General features: G+C 42.5%; 1 protein-coding gene across 2 annotated transcripts in view; it reads left to right on the top strand.

Moving 5' to 3' along the window:
- The window catches only part of AGAP2 (ArfGAP with GTPase domain, ankyrin repeat and PH domain 2), a 362,929-nt gene that overhangs the window by 227,548 nt on the left and 114,624 nt on the right, over nt 1-20,757 (top strand). The window contains exons 1-2 of one of the 2 annotated variants that reach the window (XM_044284830.1): nt 14,258-14,292; nt 19,778-19,836. In XM_044284830.1, coding sequence (XP_044140765.1) covers nt 19,786-19,836 — 51 coding nt within the window. In that variant the 5' untranslated portion in view covers nt 14,258-14,292; nt 19,778-19,785. Of the gene's footprint in view, nt 1-14,257; nt 14,293-19,777; nt 19,837-20,757 lie in introns of those variants that run through there. The other variant, XM_044284829.1, reaches the window with a different exon arrangement.

The raw sequence follows: 20,757 nt of genomic DNA, 5'->3' as shown, positions 1-20,757 counted from the left end.
TAGAATATTCGTGAATACGAATATATAGCACTGTATTCTATATCTTCGTGAATTCTCGAAGTGGCGATAATCACGATTAAAATTTGTGATTTGAATATTCGCGCCCAACACTAGAACTGATCTAACGTTATAACAGCCTCTATAATATTATCCCCTCTGTGGTGTAATACGTAATGAATGCAGTGTTACCAAAGCTGTTAGGAGGCCTATCTATCACTTCGTCATCCACAACCAGGAGATGCGGTCTCAAAGAACGCGTACGATGTACGGAGCGACACAGTATCAGTTATTTCTGGTATTTATGAATAGTCTAAAAGGGCCCGCCGTGTCTAGAGAGGGATTCCTAATTTACTATGACACACCTCAGGCACAGATACAGCGAGGCGCGCAGCCTCACAGTGCGGCTAGTCTGCTGGTTGGGACTTACGGCTCGGTCAGCTGTGAAATGCTTCCCCTGAGCCTTTCAGTGCTTTCAGTGGATGGGAAGCCGCGTGCAGCATTAACCCACTTACAGAGGCAGCACAGCCAACACCGTCCGGCAACAAGTCCCAATGACATGACCATGAAATCTGGATACACGGGGTTATCCGATGGTTAATGTATAAAATTAAAACCTCATACATGACAAAACAACGATAAAACCAGCCCTGTACCTCACATGGATCCAGAGATCTCCCCAATCAATGCTCCAATTCTCCATCTAGATTTATATCAAGACAGCAGATCAGGGGGGGTGTCCTATCTGCTGCCCCTCAGTGGGCATGTCCTTCCTGCTGCCGCTCACTGGGCATGTCATTTTTGCTGCCACTCACTGGGCATGTCCTTTCTGCTGCCTCTCAGTGGGCATGTCCTTTCTGCTGCCCCTCAGTGGACATGGACTTTCTGCTGCCCCTCAGTGGGTATGTCCTTTCTGCTGCCCCTTAGTGGGCATGTCATTTTTGCTGCCCCTCAGTAGGCATGTCATTTTTGCTGCCCCTCAGTAGACATGTCATTTCTGCTGCCCCTCAGTGGGCCTGTCCTTTCTGCTGCCCCTCAGTGGGCATGTCCTTTCTGCTGCCCCTCAGTGGGCATGTCCTTTCTGCTGCCCCTCAGTGGGCATGTCCTTTCTGCTGCAGCTCACAGTTTAGGAGGCAGTTAAAGGCTGGAAATCACTGATTGAAATAACTGACCAAATAACATGTAATTACATTATATGTAAAAGTAAGTACAGTATAAAGTAAAAATCTAGGTAAGAAAGAATATGCGGCCGACTGGTTGCAAGTTTAAGTTCTATAGATCTGAAAGGAGTTTGCAAAAATCCATGCACATTATAGAAACGCCCACATTCAGGTGTGCGGGACGGAGGTGTGCACTAAATCTGTCTGACCACACCATCGTCCTTGTCACATTAGGACACCCCTCTTTCCGGGCTGTGCTTATCCCCTGGTGGTCACCTGTATCAGGGAAACTGCCGGTGTCTATGAATTTTTACGAAGGCGCTGATTGAAATAACTGCTCTTCTTTGTGGCCCCCCACTAGGGCTAACAGAGGGCGATACCCAGCAGATGTCCCCACCATGTGGTATCCGTATGCTTCAGTAGCGCAGATGGACAACTTGTTCACCTTGTTATAGCCTATGGCTCGTAACGGTCATACTCCGATCCCAAATATCAGTGACCCAATACGTCTGTATCCCATGCCAAACCTTATGCAGGCCAGCACCTGCTATGGGGCATTTTCTTCTAACTAGTAGATAAAACTGCATCATGTCCTATGGAAACAATGTAGTGTGGCTTCTTAGTTTGATAATGTGGTCCGCAGACCAATATACACAGACTGGTAGTTTTAATATAGAGAGGTAGACTGACAGTCAGATAGAGACAGACAGACAGATATAGATAGACATGTAGAGATAGACAGACAGACATGTAGAGATAGACAGACAGACAAGGATAGACATATATAGATAGATAGACAGACAGACATGTAGAGATAGACAGACAGACATGTAGAGATAGACAGACAGACATGGATAGACATGTAGAGATAGATAGACAGACAGACAGATAGATAGACATGTAGAGATAGATAGACAGACAGACATGGATAGACATGTAGAGATAGATAGACAGACAGACAGATAGATAGACATGTAGAGATAGATAGACAGACAGACAGATAGACATGTAGAGATAGACAGACAGACAGACAGATATAGATAGACATGTAGAGATAGATAGACAGACAGACAGACAGATAGACATGTAGAGATAGATAGACAGACAGACAGACAGATATAGATAGACATATAGAGATAGATAGTTAGATAGACAGACAGATATAGATAGACATGTAGAGATAGACAGACAGACATTTAGAGATAGACAGACAGACATGGATAGACATGTAGAGATAGATAGACAGACAGACAGATATAGATAGACATATAGAGATAGATAGTTAGATAGACAGACAGATATAGATAGACATGTAGAGATAGATAGACAGACAGACATGGATAGACATGTAGAGATAGATAGACAGACAGACAGATAGATAGACATGTAGAGATAGATAGACAGACAGACAGACAGACAGATAGACATGTAGAGATAGATAGACAGACAGACATGTAGAGATAGATAGACAGACAGACAGACAGATAGACATGTAGAGATAGATAGATAGACAGACAGACAGACAGATATAGATAGACATGTAGAGATAGACAGACAGACATGGATAGACATGTAGAGATAGATAGACAGACAGACAGATAGATAGACATGTAGAGATAGACAGACAGACATATAGATAGACATGTAGAGATAGATAGATAGACAGACAGACATGGATAGACATGTAGAGATAGATAGACAGACAGACAGATAGACATGTAGAGATAGATAGACAGACAGACATGTAGAGATAGATAGACAGACAGACAGATAGACATGTAGAGATAGATAGATAGACAGACAGACAGACAGACATGTAGAGATAGATAGACAGACAGACAGACAGATAGACATGTAGAGATAGATAGACAGACAGACATGTAGAGATAGATAGACAGACAGACAGACAGATAGACATGTAGAGATAGATAGACAGACAGACAGATATAGATAGACATGTAGAGATAGACAGACAGACATGTAGAGATAGACAGACAGACATGGATATACATGTAGAGATAGATAGATAGATATGTGAATTGATATGATATAGACAGTATATAAAGACAGAGATAGCTATAAATAGATAGATATTAGATGGATGTATTACAATATTCTGCAGTTATCAATATGAAACTACAAAAAAAAATATTTAACAATTTTATTCCAGTCTCCCATGGAAATAAATTGGCCCGGACTGTACTTTAACGTTTCCACCTCCCTCAAATGTAATTCTGACGGATTCTGAAAGATTAAATGACACAACAGACGTGTTCTGAAATCTTCCCGGTTTTGGTTGTGGTTGAGAACAGATGTTTGTAACGTTCTTGTACCTATTTTAGTCCCTGGGAACAGAACAATGATTATGACAAACATGGCAACTATTCTCACGTCCAGATACAGAGATAAAATAACTTTACTTGAGTTTTCTGGAGTCACCATTTCTGTAAGGCCCTGAGCACATGCCCGTGTCTGTTTTGCGAAAGGACTTCCGCTTGCTCCCGGGTCGTGCCGCGCGCCTCAAAATTAGCCCGTGTCCTATCTTTGGCTGCAGCATGCAGGCTGCCGCTGCATCTCTGCGTCGTGTGGATCAAAACATACAGCGATGAGGGGGGTGTTTACTGGGGGCAGCCAATAGCAGGCTGTGATGGGGATGAGCCTTTCTATCATCGCGGGTGACGCTATGTTTGGAATGCGCTTGCAATCTTCCGTAAGGCAGCGCTGTTAGTTATATTGTTGAAAATGACGTGACAGACTCCCTTTAGTTCACTTCTCCATTCATTCCCTGTCCATAGACTTCTATGGGATAATGTAATTTGTTCCTTCAGTTTACAGACAGTCTGTCTTGGTCTCACAAATAGCAAAAAAATAAAAAATAAAGTTAGCTTAGGAAATCCTGTGTAGCAGGTAAGAGCTGATAAGAGGAGAAAGAGGCATTTTTCTCAACCAACTTATATTACAAAGTTTCTTATATTTGCCTTTTCTAGTGATTTATGCATAGTTGTGTGAAAAGTTAGTACCCACTTAAAGGGATTGTCTGGCCTAAGGGCTGAGAATCCTGGTGGTCGGAAGGTGTGCTTTATTACAAAAGCACACTCACCTGCTGCCCAATTCCCGGCTGACCAGAAGGGACTTGGTCCTGTGACCTTTGCGGCCGGTCAGTAACCTTGAACAGTACATCAATGCTAATGATGTGATAGTGAGGTGCCATCCAAGCTTATGTGCCAGTGATTGGCTGCAGTGGTCACAGGATAAAGGCACTTCCGGTCCAGCTATGACCGAAAGTAGCCAGGAATGGTGGAGCAGCGATGGAACGTTGGGAACTGCAGATAGGTAAGTGGGTTGATTTTTTTTTAATGAGGCACACCATCGAACCCCAAAGATTGTTGGCTCCTAGGCTAGACAAACCCTTTAAGCACTGATTTTCTTTATATGGCACCAATGTATGCTGCAGCACTTTACAATAGGGCAGTATTGTAGTGGGCAATAAACCCAGGTATTTATGATTCTTTTTCAATAATATATATTTCGTGCTTTATGAATCAGCTTGGGTGTGTCCCGCAGCACTGATAGGAAAGTACAGACTGTTCAGGGACACACCCCAAGTGGATTCTGGACCTTCAATGCTAGCAATTCATTCATAACTTCTAACAGGAATAATACCGGAATGGGACGTCAAAGAGTCATAAGAATAGAAGCTCCAGAATTGTTATTACATGGAAAAAGCAAGTAGTTACTAAAACAGACATGTCAGGAGAAGGGACAGCTCCTCTTTAGGCCCCTTGCACACGAGCGTGTCCGGATAAGGTCCGGATGCGTTGCGTCTGCGATCAGGGAAAATCATGCAAGTAGGTACCCAATTGCACTCAGTTTTGTCTGCGATTGCGTTCCGATGTTCAGTTTTTGCACGCGCGTGATAAAACACTGACTGTGGTACCCAGACCCGAACCAAGACTTCTTAACTGAAGTTCAGGTTTGGGTTTGGTGATCTGTAGATTTTATTATTTTTCCTTATAACATGGTTATAAGGGAAAATAATAGCATTCTTAAAACAGAATGCTTACCAAAATGTGGCGTTAGGGGTTAAAAAATAATAATAATTAACTCGCCTCATCTTGTTGTTCGCGCAGCCGGCATCTTCTTCTTTCAGGACCTGCCAAAGGACCTTTGATGACGTAATCGTGCTCACCACGTGGGGAGTGCGGTGACTTCAGCGCAGGTCCATGCTGAATGAAGATAGAAGATTTCTATCTTGATTCAGCAGGACCTGTGCTGACGTCATTGCGTCACCACGTGGTGAGCACGGTGACGTCATCAAAGGTCCTTTTGCAGGTTCTGAAAGAAGAAGAAAGAAGATGCCGGCTGCGCGAACAACAGGATGAGGCGAGTTAATTATTTTTTTTAACCCCTCAATGCACATTTTAGTAAGCATTCTGTATTCAGAATGCTATTATTTTCCATTATAACCATGTTATAAGGGAAACTAATACAGTGATTAGACTTTTATCAATTTACTTACATCATCTCCTAGCAACTATGCGTGAAAATCGCACCGCATCCGCTCTTGCTTACGGATGCTTGCGATTTTCATGCAGACCTTTCATTTCTATGCGATTTTCACGCATCACACAAGTGGTGCGTGAAAATCACCGCTCATCTGAACAGCCCCATTGAAGTGAATGGGTCCGGATTCAGTGCGGGTACAATGCTTTCACCTCACGCATTGCACCCGCACGGAATTCTCGCCCGTGTGAAAGGGGCCTTACATGTCAATTTACAAGCGGACATTTTCCACAGTGTGTTATTGAGCTTTCTTTAAGGGCTCATGCACACGTATTTGGTTTCCGTGTCTGGTCCCTTTTTTTTTTGTGGACCGTATGCGAAACCATTTATTTCAATGGGTCAGCAAAAAAAACAGAAGTTACTCCGTGTGCTTTCCATTTCCGAATGTCCGTTCCACAAAGAAATAGAACATGTCTTAATATTGTCCGCATTACGGATAAGGATAGGACTGATCTATCAGGGGTCAGCTGTTCCGTTCCACAAAATACAGAATGCACACGGACGTCATCCGTATTTTTTGCGGATCCGTGTTTTGAAGACTGTAAAATACATACGGTCGTGTGCATGAGCCCTTACTTTGATCCACTTTGCTGCTACTGTAATCTGCAGCCCATAGATCCGGACAGAACATCAACAGCATATCCATCCTGTGTGAACATAGTCTTATGCTTTATATGCGGAAAGGAGGAAGATTACATAGATATAAATTTTAATTGCGTATTTGGTCCGTTGCTTATTAATATTGTATGAAAATGCGTCTCGGTTAGAATAACGAAGAAAATGGCTTTTGGAAAGGTGAGCTACAAGATGTGCTGCTAATTCCATTTCAATGTCTGTCCGTAGAGATGTTCCTTGTACCCGGCCTGAATTACCTGAGGTGCAAGGAGAGGCTTGTCCGTGTTCCTGTGTCAGCGCCATGATCCTCTAGTTGCTAGGCAACCGCTCTCAACGTCTCCACAAAACCCAGTAAAGGAGTGGAAGTGCCAAAAATAAATTGTATTTTGCACCTGTTACAAACAATAGCTGATGGAGGAAGTACCTAGTCACATTAGTCACATACATCGACGTATAGAGCTGCTGTACCATTACACGGACAATTACAGCTACAAATAAGCAGACCTCTTCTCCGTCCTGCAAAATGCACATCTGAATCTGGAACCTGAAGAACCGACTCTACCTTCTCTGATAACATTACATGCAAACGTGCCTATACCCTGTGTAGCATGTTTTCCATGCACATGGGTTTAGTTTGTCTCAAAAAGGTGGGTCACACCTGGAGGCCTCTTGGGCAGACCCCCGGGGTGGAAGTAATCATTACTCACCTGATTCCTGCTGCTGGGTTCCAGCTCCTTCTCTACCCCGGGCTCCTGCAGCTCTTAGATCCTGTTTGACGTGAGTCTTGTGCTCGCTACAGCCAATGATTGGCTGCAGCAGTGACATGTCTCCCATGCAGCATGTGACCCATTGACATGATGCATGGGAGACACGTCACCGCTGCAGCCAGTTATTGGCTCATGACCTGTGTGAAACTAGATGTTGATGCAGGAAGACCTGCAGCTCGAGGGAGCAAAGGTGCCATAAACCAGTGGCAATACCATAATGCAGCACAAAATACTGCCCCAGCAGAACCAAATACCACAGTGCACAGAAGATACCACCCCTGCAGAACCAAATGCCAAACTGTAGTACAAAATACCACTCCAGCTGAACCAGAGTTGCTGCAGTATTCAACTGTATCACTGTCTTGAGGACGGCGATACAGTTGAATACAGGAAGGCACCTGTGGCCACCAGCCAGGTGCAAAAGTACCAGATTTTCCTAAATTAATTAATGTGGAGAGCATCAAAACGTTGTGGACCTGGCTGGTGGCTGTTAGCAGGGCTCGGGCCACCACCCTGGGCATCGGCCCACTGGGTAATTTTCCTGTATGGTTTATGGCCAGTCCGTCCCTGAATCTGACGGATCTATGACAGAAGCTCAAAATGGAGTCCCCTAATGATGGTTGTTTCTGCCCCAACACATTGCCATAGTATGATCCATGAGTTCAGGCATGTTCATGGTTCGGATATGGAGACTGATCAGCTCCTCTACTAAACAGAACCATTTTTACCACACGGATCATAGTGATAAATGATTTGCATCGTTAGAGCGTACTGAGTTCAGACTCTGTACAGCAGACTAATTAGTCTTCATCCCCGGAGTAAATGAAGACATCGTTCACAGTCTTCTTTGTTTCTTTACAATGACACTAGAAAGGGATTTCCACCACAAGAGCGAGAAGTTAACAGCACTCATCCATCTGAACGTTAAGCTCCAGTTTTCACACCAGGATGATTTGTTTCTGAAGATATTGACTTGTTTGCACAAATAATCCCCTCCAATACTAAACCGTACATGATACGATATTGTACAAAGATTTGACTTTTTGTGGAACACTCTGGGGCAGCAAAGTTTCAATTTCCTACATTTCAAAGGGTCATTTTATATTGACGACGTCTTGCTTACATCAGTACTATAAACTATTTTATCGATAATTATGACTTTGAGAATTGTACATGGTTCTGTCATCCTGGACTAGAGATGAACAAACTGATTTAAAATGAATAGAATTCAACCTGAAATTTGTACATTTCTAATCTGAATTTTTGGGGATTCGATTCGGGTGAATTTTAGAGGGAGATAAAGGAAAAAACTGTTCTAGGAGACCTCAGAGTGTCTTTTTTTTAGCCTACTTGGAACGCTCTCAATTTGGGTAGAATCGATTTTCAAATTGAATCGGTGGACTGATTCAACTGAATTGAACCCAAATCAAATGTTTAGCCATTCCCTCCTCTCTATCATTGACATTGGGTAACACAAATATCATGATGATGGAGGTCCACAGTGTCAGACTGGGGTGCCTTGGGCCCATCAGTAAAAGTTATTTTGGGGGCCCATCGTACAGATACATACAAATATTACCTGCTCACACAGCAGGAGGATGCTACCAGATGATTGAATATGGGGGTCCCTGTAACAACTTTGAGAAGGTAGGTCCTGGGGAGAAGAGGACACTGGCAGCGTTCCTCTATTCCTAGAAGTCATCTCAGCTCTGATCGTGTCTATAATAATAAACTGGGAGTTTCTTTAATAATAAGGCTGGTTGAGGTGCTGTACATTGAATATATGTATGTAATGCAGTGAGTGTACAGTGTTATGTGCCACTTGTGCAGTGGGTGGGAGACTAGGGGCTCACCAGGGGATTCACCTGTACCCCTGTGGGCACGTCCGAGCCTGGGCTCAGATGATTTCATGTTGCTGGAGTATTTTATGACTGTAATGTACAGGAATTCTTTTAAGTGTGTCTTCATATTTAAAGGTTATGTATTTGCAATTGTTTTTATTTTGTATATACAGTATGCATATAGTTTGTATATAGTTTGATTTTATTGTTTGCATCCTCTATATGGTTCTATTAAAGTAAAAAAAGGGTTTGATTTTTTTAAAGAAACAAAGCCGCCGTACCCCATGGTATGTGTCTGGTTTTACAGCTCATCCCCAATTATCTCCAACCAGAAGTGAGAGCACCACCTATTAATCCATAGCATGTTAATAGAGAAAAATGGGTGGATTTTGGTGTGGATTTGCCACAGATTCTACCTTATGCATTACAAAGGGAGAAATTCACGGTGCATGTCCGCAGCAGAAAATGGCCTAAAATCCTCACCACAGGTCAATTTACACTGCAAATTTTTTGCATCCTGTGGAGGAGAGTTTGTAAAATCTCATCCATTTTGCTGGTACTTTAAAATGCCCTGTGCGCATGTACTCTAATAGTTGCTAGAATTGCTAAACAAGTAGACAATGTATACTGTGTACAGTATACTGACTATTAATTTCTTAGACTTTTTTAAATTTCTCATATTGTGTTTTAGGGTACTTTCACACTTGCAGCAGAGGATTCCGGCAGGCAGTTCAGTCGCTGGAACTGCCTGCCGGATCTGGGCGCAAACGGATGCATTTGTGAGACGGATCCATCTTACAAATGCATTGCAATACCGGATCCGTCTTTCCGGTTGTCATCTGGAAAAACAGATCCGGTATTTTCTTTTTCTCATTTTTAAAGGTCTGCGCATTCACAGACCGTAAAACCGGATCCGTTTTGCCGGAACACTTGGGGTCATTAATGCTGGATCCGGCATTCCGCCAAGTGTTCAGGATTTTTGGCCGGAGAGAAAACTGCAGCATGCTGCGGTATTTTCTCCGGCACAAAAATGTAAGAGGGACTGAACTGATGCATCCTGAACAGAATGCTCTCCATTCAGAATGCATTAGGATAAAACTGATCAGTTTTTTTTCGGTATTGAGCCCCAAGGACGGAACTCAATACCGGAAAACTTTAACGCAAGTGTGAAACTGCCCTTAGCCAATGAAGATCATGAATTAGCTGCAGAAGTAAAGACGTGACTGAAGCGGATGGTTGAGTAAGAACCTGCATATGGTTGTCTGAACTTCACAACTGTAATTGTCTTACAAAGAAAGCATAGTGCTGCCATGAGCCTCATAACTAACAGAAGAATGTAGAAACTGATTCATCATAAGGAGTCTTACATTGTGAACTTTATTTCTGGAAAATTCTGCTGTTCTTCCATGAAGGATGAGGAAGCTCAGTATATTAAAATGAACAAATAATCACGGCCTAATCACAATGCCGACCTAAGACGTTGACTTGTAGCTATAGTCGGGAGTTTATCAAAGCATGTATGTCGGTTTTTTGGGTGTACAAAAGTCACAAGTGTCAATTTGTGCAAAGTGACTTGTTTCAGTTTTGCACTATTATTTCCACTTCTGGAAAACGTGAATGGGGTGCAGTGGAACAAATTTACTATCCTGAGGTTAGGTCTTCAATAGAAAAAGCCCAGACAACCCTTTTAAACCGGGCACAATATCTTGTAGGGGTAGCTCAGATCAATATAATGATACCTTTCTATTAGTGATCCACTGCTTAATTTTGAAAAAGTACCTTTTACTCCATATGCAGATGAGCAGTTAAGTGCACCGAAGATGAGCTCAAGCCACTCTGTGCACTCTTGCTCTTTCTGTTACCTCAGCCAGACCCTCTGTCTCCGTCTTCACCTTCCTGATCGCTGTTTGCTATGATGACCAACAGTGGAAGGACGCCTGTTAATGATGCCGGGGCGGCCTGACCATAGACCATACAGGGAAATCTCCCGGTAGGCTGACGCTCAGGGGTGCGGCCCGAGCCCTCCTCAAGGCTGCAGGCTAGGTATTACAGGTATTAATGCTAGAAGCAGCAAGTACTTATGCACCTGGCCAGCATTCGTAGGTTCCTGAACTCAACTGTATCGCCATCCTCAGAATGGTGATAGGGCAATATTTTATGCTTTACTGTGGTATTTTATGCTGCACTACCATATTGCTGGTCTCTTCTACCTCTGTTGTCCCTGCCTACTTGTGTTGCCCCACCTTCTGTCAATTTGGACCTACCTACAACATGGGGCCTCTTTTTATTTTTTATTTTTTTCCAGGACCACTTTAACTTCCCAGTCCACCCTTGATAATATCCAGGCTTGATCCCAGCCAATTAAACTCTTCAACATAGCAGATATCACTAACAGAGGGGGATGACTGCAATAATTGCATACATGTTTTATATTAAACCTTTTTACATAATTTATTTTATAGTTACATAGAAGATAGGTGGAGCTTTAGAAAATGCCATCATTTTGTTCAAACAGGTCTATGCTTAATGATCCTCCATCATTACAGGCTCCAGACATTTTAATCCTTCAGTGATATGTACTTCCAGGTATTTCCTCAAATACGTGCCCTTGTTTACCGTCTGGAGCAGGCATCCTCAAACTGCGGCCCTCCAGCTGTTGTCAAATTACAACTCCCACAATGCCCTGCTGTAGGCTGATACCTGTAGGCTGTTCGGGCATGCTGGGTGTTGTCGTTTTGCAACAGCTGGAGGGCCGCAGTATGAGGATGCCGGGTCTGGAGGGATGACTACAGAGGATCCGATTGTGTAGGCGCTGCATACACAAAATGGTAGGGTACTTTTAATGAAGACTAGTCGCAGAGCTTTATGTTTTATTTTATGCATTTGGAGTAATATATGACATCCATTTCCATCTTTTTATTAATGAAACTGGCCCCTGTTACAAAGTACAATCCTGTCTCTCTGTCAGGCACCATTGGAATTCATTTCTCATAAGGCCTAGGATATCTATCTCCTGCTGTCAGTACAGGCAGCGGGCTCGAGTCGGCACAGTGTGCCGTAAAACGCTCACTGTGGGTTCACAGCCGCATCCAGGCCTTTGTTCCCAGTCAGGGATGATGAGAGGCAGTATCCGGGCAGGTTTTTCCTAGCAAACTGTCCGAAATGATATCAGTGTATTGTGGCAGGATAAATGCAGTCACAAGGCACCTGAAGTAAACCATTATGTACGGACAAGGACGTTAATAAAGTTTATGCCAGAAACAGTTAAGGTAATTGCTACTGGCCTCAATATTGTCTTCTGTGGGCTTTGAAAGGAAGTATATTAAATCTTCCCATACCAACGCCGTTTTCAGGTTCCAGATCTTGGAGCTATTCTTGGCTGCGAGCACAGGGCTGCCCACACAGCCATCCGTGCATGTGTCAAGCAGACTCATGTTTATGGACCAGTTCCTTCCCATCTTTCAAAGGATAAAGCGATTATTCTTTTCCTTCAGGGTCAATAGACACATATTTTATCTGACTATATTGTCTGCTATCCCTCTTAATATACCATAAGAAGAAGTGACACAATGTCAGGGTGGGGGTCATTTATCAAACTGGTATAAAGTAGAACTGGCTTAGTTGTCCATAGCAACCAATCGGATTCCACCTTTCATTTTGGACAGCCCCTTTGGAAAATGAAAGGAGGAACCTGATTGGTTGCTATGGGCAACTAAGCCAGTTCTACTTTACACCAGTTAGATAACTGACCCCATAATTTCTAGAGTGCACCAAAGAGTTGTTGGAATTGAATGAAACTTTCTATGTGTGAATGTAATGATGATAGATGTGAGTGATTATAATATTAGAGCAAAAGGATAAGTTTTTTTTTTTGGAAAACTGTACAATTGAAAGGAGGCTCTAGTTCCTTGTTGGGCCTACTCTAGGCTGGATACAAGACGAGATATGGCAGGACATGGAGGCATACAGGCTCTGTACGGTATCCTGCAGAATATTTACCCACAGATGTTGCATCTGGACCTGTAGACCCTGCACACTCGTAGGTTGTGAAAGCTAGTGTCCCAGCTGATGCCATGAAAGCAAACAGGCCGGCCAAGGAAGTGTTGCAATCTGGTGGAGACATTCCTGGGAAACCTTTGCTTTGTGTGGGCGAGCATTACCCCGCTGAAACATGCCAGTTGGAAGCAACACATGTGGCCGCAGGTTGTTTTGCACATATCACTGAGCTGAGTGTCCCTCGTATCACTATTAGGGGTGACTGCCGTATGCGATAGCTCCCCCGATCATCACACCAGCAGTGTGTCACTCTATAGCTAAGAAAGGATGGAATCACTTATCATGTGGCCTCCATACTCTAGCCCGACCATCATCAGATCCCAAGCGGAACCTGGATTAATTGCTAAAGATGATATGCTGATAATGTTAAAATGTTGTGGCTACCCGCCAACAATACAATTCAGGCTAGGTGCAGTGTGGTAGTGGACTGTTAGTATGATATTCAGCCACTAACTCCACTAGTACCAATAATACTTCTGTGTGGAGTACTGGGTATAATCTCCACCAGAATAACTGCTCTCAGAATAGATACACTTTATGTTTGTAGTGTGTATCATGAGTTTATAGGTCAAACAGAGCTAATGGCAGCACTCACAGAGTGAGGGGGGGATTACTTGGATGTGCGTTTGTAGCTATCAATCATGCCCCAAACAGTTGTCACGCTCTGAGACCTAGTATTAGGCCCCTTTCACACGGGCGAGATTTCCGTGCGGGTGCGATGCGTGAGTTGAACGCATTGCACCCGCACTGAATCCTGACCCATTCATTTCTATGGGGCTGTTCACATGAGCGGTGATTTTCACGCAACACTTATGCGTTGCGTGAAAATCGCAGCATGTTCTATATTCTGCGTTTTTCACGTAACGCAGGTCCCATAGAAATGAATGGGGTTGCGTGAAAATCGCAAGCATCCGCAAGCAAGTGCGGATGCGGTGCGATTTCCACGCATGGGTTCTAGGTGACAGTCTATTCACTGTATTATTTTCCCTTATAACATGGTTATAAGGGAAAATAATAGCATTCTGACTACAGAATACATAGTATAATAGTGCTGGGAGGGTTAAAAAAAATAAAAAAGTTAACTCACCTTATCCCCATGATCGCCTAGTTCCCGGTCGGTCTCTTCTTTAGCTGTGACTAAAGGACCTGTGGTGATGTCAGATCACATGCTCCATCACCATGGTGATGGACCATGTGATTGGAGCATGTGATCTGACATCACCAAAGGTCATTCAGCCCAAGCCCACAGCTAAAGAAGAGACCGACCGGGAACTACACGATCATGGGGATAAGGTGAGTTAACGTTTTTATTATTTTTTTAACCCTTCCAGCGCTATTATACTATGCATTCTGTATTCAGAATGCTATTATTTTCCCTTATAACCATGTTATAAGGGAAAATAATAGAATCTACAGAACATCAATCCCAAGCCCGAACTTCTTTGAAGAAGTTCGGGTTTGGGTACCAAACATGCGCGATTTTTCTCACGCGAGTGCAAAACGCATGACAATGTTTTGCACTCGCGCGGAAAAATCGCGGGTGTTTCCGCAACGCACCCGCACATTTTTCCGCAACGCCCGTGTGAAACCAGCCTAAGGCTCTATAGTGCATAGACCCTGCCTAATGCAGAGACCACTCAACGTGTTTCTATGCTGAGCAGTAGGGACAGTCTATCATCAGGAGTAACTTAGCTCCCATTGCGTCTCGCCGATGTGTTTTAGCGTGACTGCATATGGGAGAAACAGGGAATAATGCTGCACGCTGCAGGAGCCACTCGTGCAGCCAGGTAATCGCACAGCCTCCGGCTCTATGACGGCCGCTGAGAGTGCTCTTTACATAGATGGGGCCACTCCCACTAGGCGGAGCTATGGGTGGCAGAGATTGGACGAGGGAGAATAAAACCTCCCCTGATGCCGTCCTTCATATTGTGCATAGCCGCTGACGTGGGTAATAGTTGATTGGCTATAATAGCTGCTTAGTAAACAGAAATATAGATCCTATCTGTGGATTATGGGCTACATCAAGGAAAGGGATGTAAACAAAGGTATATCGATGAAAGATAAAATCAGTCTCCCTGACAGGGAAACGATTAGTAATGACACTATATGTAATCTTCTATTTGCGATATATACAGCACATAGGCGTTGTTGATAACATCAGGCTGAAGATGTTGGAGCATATATGCATCAGAATATTTTGGCATAAAGCCGGCATGGACTTAAAGTGTGTAATAGAGGCATGTCTAGCAGCCAATGATCTCTCACCAAGAGGTACACTACCCAAAAATAGCCTCTGAGAGCCGTTTTACAGGTCAGCAGGGGAAGAACTTGTATGCCCTTTTGTGACAAGACAGACCACACCTGTAATAATTTACATATCTTCATGAGACATAACTGCATGCTCAGATTTGTAGCCATCTGACATTTGTTTCTCGGTGCATTATATTTTATGTCAATGCCTGTTTATTTAATTGATTTTCCTAGGTAAACTACTGTTTTATATTCATCAGTTTCCTTACACTGTCTCTAGCATTTCCTGTTCCCCGGATGTGTATAGTTTTAGCTTCAGTCAACCTTACTTGCAAATCAGAGATGCACAAGGAACTAAAATTGGCAGAATCCTCTAATTTTGGTAGGATCGGCCACCAATTGAATGTGTATGAGGATCTCCCAACTGTTCACTGATGTTTGCCATAGAGTAAAAGTGGAATTGAGCCTGTTACATTTCACATGTGTATGCTGAGCCATCAAAGTTTGATCATTAATGGTCCAACCCATGGGCCCTCAGCGATCAGCAGACTGAAGGGACTGTTGAACTCCAGTCAATTATGCTGAGCTGCTAGGCACACTGCATGTACAAGCTCCTAATCGGTGGGGACTCCAGACATCGGACCCTAAGCTATAACATATTGATGGCCTCCCTTTAAATAACATTTACAAAAATGTTTCATACATATAGTATATATATATATAATTTATAAGGCACATCTTAAAGAGTAACTAAACCTTTATATGAACTTTTAATATGTTGTCCCTAATGCCCTAATAAAACTATTTCTAATATACTTTATTAATCAATTTTTTTCTTAGTTTTTTATGTCTTTAACCATTCCCTGGTGCACTTTGAACTCAGTTCTCTGTACACCGCTGACAGCTTAGCGGTGTACAGAGTACGGAGTGTGAATTTATGAATGGCCCGCAGCAACATATTACTGCTCCTGCCCGTGCTCCCCGGAGGATTACTAACTCCTGGCATAGCACATGGGTACCCTGTACTCATGTGCTATGCCAGGATTAGCGGAGCGGGCTTCTGCTTCTGCCTGGTCCGCTAAGCTAGGAGAACTGCATGTCAGCCTTTAGCTGAGCGGAGCAGGCAGAACCAGGAGCCACTCCGCTCAGCTAATCCTGGCATAGCACATGGGTACAGGGTACCCATGTGCTATGCCAGGAGTTAGTAATCCTCTTGGGAGCACGGGCAGGAGCAGTAAATATGCTTTTTGTAATATTAGCTTTTTTGATTGTTACATACTCTACTGAAATAATGGCCAAATCTGTGTTCTGTACACAAGGGGGAATTTATCATGAGGGGAATATTTAAAGTTAGTTTTGCTTGAATCTGTGTTGGGTAAATTATGTCACATTTATCAATTTATAAATTTGTCGTATCCTTAAACATTTTTGTCTGGAAAAACCACTTCAGTTTTCCTACTACACCTTCCTACTGGAGTGAGATTGTAACTTTTTTTGAGACTTTTTTAAGAAGTGTCAGTGATAAATGTGGAGTAAAACTCATTAACATAGCTAACCACACCTACTTTTCCACCCATTTTGTGACTTCTTGAAGCCAGAATGCTCAAGTGAAGCCATGATACTGGAAGCCTGTGCTAGCATTTCTCCTGCGATGTTGCTATCAGTGTGTGAAGAGTGGGAGAAGAGGGTTGCATTGACAATCCAACACAATGGGCAGCACATTGAACACATTTTATAAGTGGTCAGAAACTTGTAAATAACTCATGAAAGAATAAATAAAGCACCATTGTTTTTCTTGTCAAATTCCCAATAAGTTTGATGTGTCACATGACCCTCTTCCTATTGAAAAAACAAAAGTTGGATTAAAAATGGCCGACTTCAAAATGGCCACCATGGTCACCACCCATCTTGAAAAGTTTCCCCCCTCACATATACTAATGTGCCACAAACAGGAAGGTAATATCACTAACCATTCCCATTTTATAAAGGTGTATCCATATAAATGGCCCACCCTGTATATTGAAATGTTAGGATACATGGGACAGGAATCCAAATGTCCTGGGTCTTCCTACAATGTCAGTACCTTTTTCGCACCAGCAGAAATAATTATGTGGACCAACCCTACAGCTGTATATCTTCTATACATGCCTTCTTCATTTTCATTCTAAACTCAATGTTCTGATCATTGCACAGTCTCAGATCATATCAACAAGGCTATATGTGAAATAACCCAAAACAAGTGATAGACCTCCAACTCAACTGTTCTACTTTACTGGCAGATGCAGAGGAGGTTGTCCATTGCTAGATCTCATGGGCTCCATTACAGTGTTACAGCTTAGACCCCTGAAGGATCCTTCTGCTTCTCATACAGGCAATGATGCCATTCATGGGACCTTATATTGAAGTTATTAAGCTCATAGTACAGACTGACACAGTGGGTGGGCAGCCATATAATTTGGGAATATTGTAGGTGCCGGCTCAGATAGCTACATAACCAATATGAAGGATATCATTTGAAAAGGAGAACTACACATCAACAAATGGGATTTTCCTAAAAGAAAACCAACATTGTCTCGTGATACCAGCATCGTTCTGTAGAAGGGACCAAGACATTCTTGTAAATAAATGTAAGATATAAAATATGTTTGGCTTCCTTCCAAGAGCTGAAAATATTTATTCTGGTTTTCATGCAGATTTGTTGTGGCTTTCATGTACAAGAACTGTGTAGGTGCTTGCACCTTAATAAGCAACACTGAGCTCTTGTATTTACTGTTACTTTTCTATAGCATTGCATACCCTGGGTGATTTAATAAAGGCCTTAACTCGCTCTTGGGTATTTCTTGCAGACAGATCTCTTATCAGCAGCATTTTTTCTCTTTATGGGGTTGCTATACTGTAATCTGACCTTTGTGACAGTCGCTACAATGAAAAATAAAAATCCTTTTATTTCTTGACTTTTTAGTAAGCACGAAGGAATACAAGGAAGGCAAAATAAGTCTTCTGGCACTAATCAAAATTCTGTAGAAACCATAGGTTTTTGTTAAAACCAAACAGCCTATTGATAGCTCTGTTATTATATAACTATGATTGTTTGAAACATGTAGGATGATAACAGGGCCTGAGGTCGTACGTATGGAGTATTCCAAGGTTGGGGATTTGATAAGATATTCAAAATAAATTCCTGAGTAGTCATGCCTTTGAAGTTTCTGAAAAGCTGATTCCTTGTTGTTTGTAGGTATTTTTTAGGATAATTACTGTCACATATTAAAATACTGTCCTAGTTATCAGGGCTAGAATTGTATATCGCCAACACATCTCAAAGGAACCTCAGCTCCAAAAAAAAAAAACTAAAGCCATAATATTCCTTTAAAAATATAATTTTTATTCAGTAACTCTTAAAATACAATCAATAACAATGGGATCCACCAGTATGTCTGGATGTTACGGTGCTTCATAAATTACAGTTCATAATAAACCCCTTACAATACAGTAACTCATCTGGCAGAATAAGACATTTATGGGTAAACATGGGTAAGCAGCAATTGGACGTAAACGGTCACATAGTAGTAGAAAAACAAGTACTATGCCCGTCCATACCTGAACCTTATAACACGTGAAATTACTTCTGAGATGCAAGGAAACCTGCTCATGTTGTAAACCACGCAAGATTGAAAGGAACCAGGGATCGCTCCGTTTATTGCTAGATCTCCTTCGTGCTGGCAGCTCAGGGCGCGGGTCCTTTATAAGGGGGCTTTTACTTTATGCTACAGCTCTCTCCTTGTAACTGCCACAGCTTCTAACAGTAGCTAGGGCTGGTGGCAGTGGAAGGATGGAACTGAGCATGTGTGACCACCTTCGTCAGTGGAAGTGCACTTTACTATACAGGGTAAACACCTGGAGGTACTATTTTAATGGTTTAAAGAGAATATTTCACAACTGGAACATTTTTGTATCTGAAATTAACTTAGAAAAGTAACTAATTTTTAAGGTTGAATTGCAGTATATTAAAACTAACATTTAATGGTGGCACAACCCCTACCAATGTAATCTCCAAACCTCAATTGTTACTTTGGGGGGAAGACAGTTGTATATATTGGTCAGTATTTTGCATTAGTATTTGTATAAAGTACCAATAACTACAACATGTCAATCAGAGCATAGGCTCCAGCAATAGAGGCCCAATCCATTTTTTGGGGAGAGGTGGCCGTGCCATTCTTATTGGAATAGGGTATTTCAGTGTAGAGAAACCACTCACACATGGCCAGTTCTACACAGAGTTTGGGGGCTAAGTTCCTGTGGTTTCATGAAAACAGTTGAGCGTCCTAGCTGCCGGATCACTACTGATCGCCATTTGATGCTCATCAGATTGACATACCACCACATCTGCATATCTGTATATCTAACTTTCTAGAGATTATACTTAAGCCATAGTAGATGTCATGATATGAAGGTACCATAAGCCTTTACTGTGTGTATACTACAATATGAAATCACAAAATGTTAACACTTTTTATTTATTTATTTGCAGAATGTGTTATGAACAGTCAAGAATGGACTCTTAGTCGCACTACACCTGAAATACGAGTGGTGAGTCATGTGTTCATTCCACTTAAAGCGCCATGTTCTGAATTTTCTCACTATTTGATGAAAGTATGAGCGAGATTGAAGGGGTTCTCTGGGCTTTTAATATTGATGACCTATCCTCAGGATAAGTAATCAATATCAGATTGGCGGGGGTCCGACACCCGGCACCCCCGCTGATCAGCTGTTTGAAGAGGAGGCGCGCGCCATGCCAGCGCTGCCTCCTCTTCACTGTTTACCTTCTCGACGTCGCCTCTGCAGCGGTGAGCAGGTGTAATTACACCTAACCGTCCCTTTCATTTCAATGGGACGGATCGTTCCCATACACTTGTATAGGAGCGATCCGTCCCATTAAAATTAATGGGACGTCTTGGGTGTAATTACACCTTTCTCACCGCTGCAAAGGCGACGGCGAGAAGGTAAACAGTGAAGAGGAGGCAGCGCTGGCACGGCGAACGTCTCCTCTTCAAACAGCTGATCAGCGGGGGTGCCGGGTGTCGGACCCCCACCGCGCTGATATTGATGACCTATTGTGAGGATAGATCAATATTAAAAGCCCGGAGAACCCCTTTAAACAGAGTATCCAATATATACCTTGTTCTAGATGGTGTGGTTACAGAAGAAAGTTTGGGAAGCTCTCATATGCAATGCAATCAGAAAGTCTTCAGACCTTTTCACTTTATTCAATTTTTGTAAAGTTGCGGCATTGTGCTAAAATGAAATAAAAAATCCTCACCATTCTGCATCCCATAGTGATAAAGTGAAAACAGAATATTCTAAATATTTGTTAATTTATTGAAAAAAATACAAATTAAATCTTACATTGACATAAGTATTCAGACCCTTTGGCATCAGCTATAGCTTCCAGTCTTCTTGGGTATGACGCAACAAGGTTTGCACAACCAGATGTGGGGATTTTCTACCATT

This window comes from Bufo gargarizans, chromosome 3 (genome assembly GCF_014858855.1).
Source record: "Bufo gargarizans isolate SCDJY-AF-19 chromosome 3, ASM1485885v1, whole genome shotgun sequence".
In the NCBI taxonomy this organism is placed as follows: Eukaryota; Metazoa; Chordata; class Amphibia; order Anura; family Bufonidae; genus Bufo; species Bufo gargarizans.
Note: the sequence above shows the minus strand (reverse complement) of the source record. Positions and strands in the feature narration are given on the sequence as shown.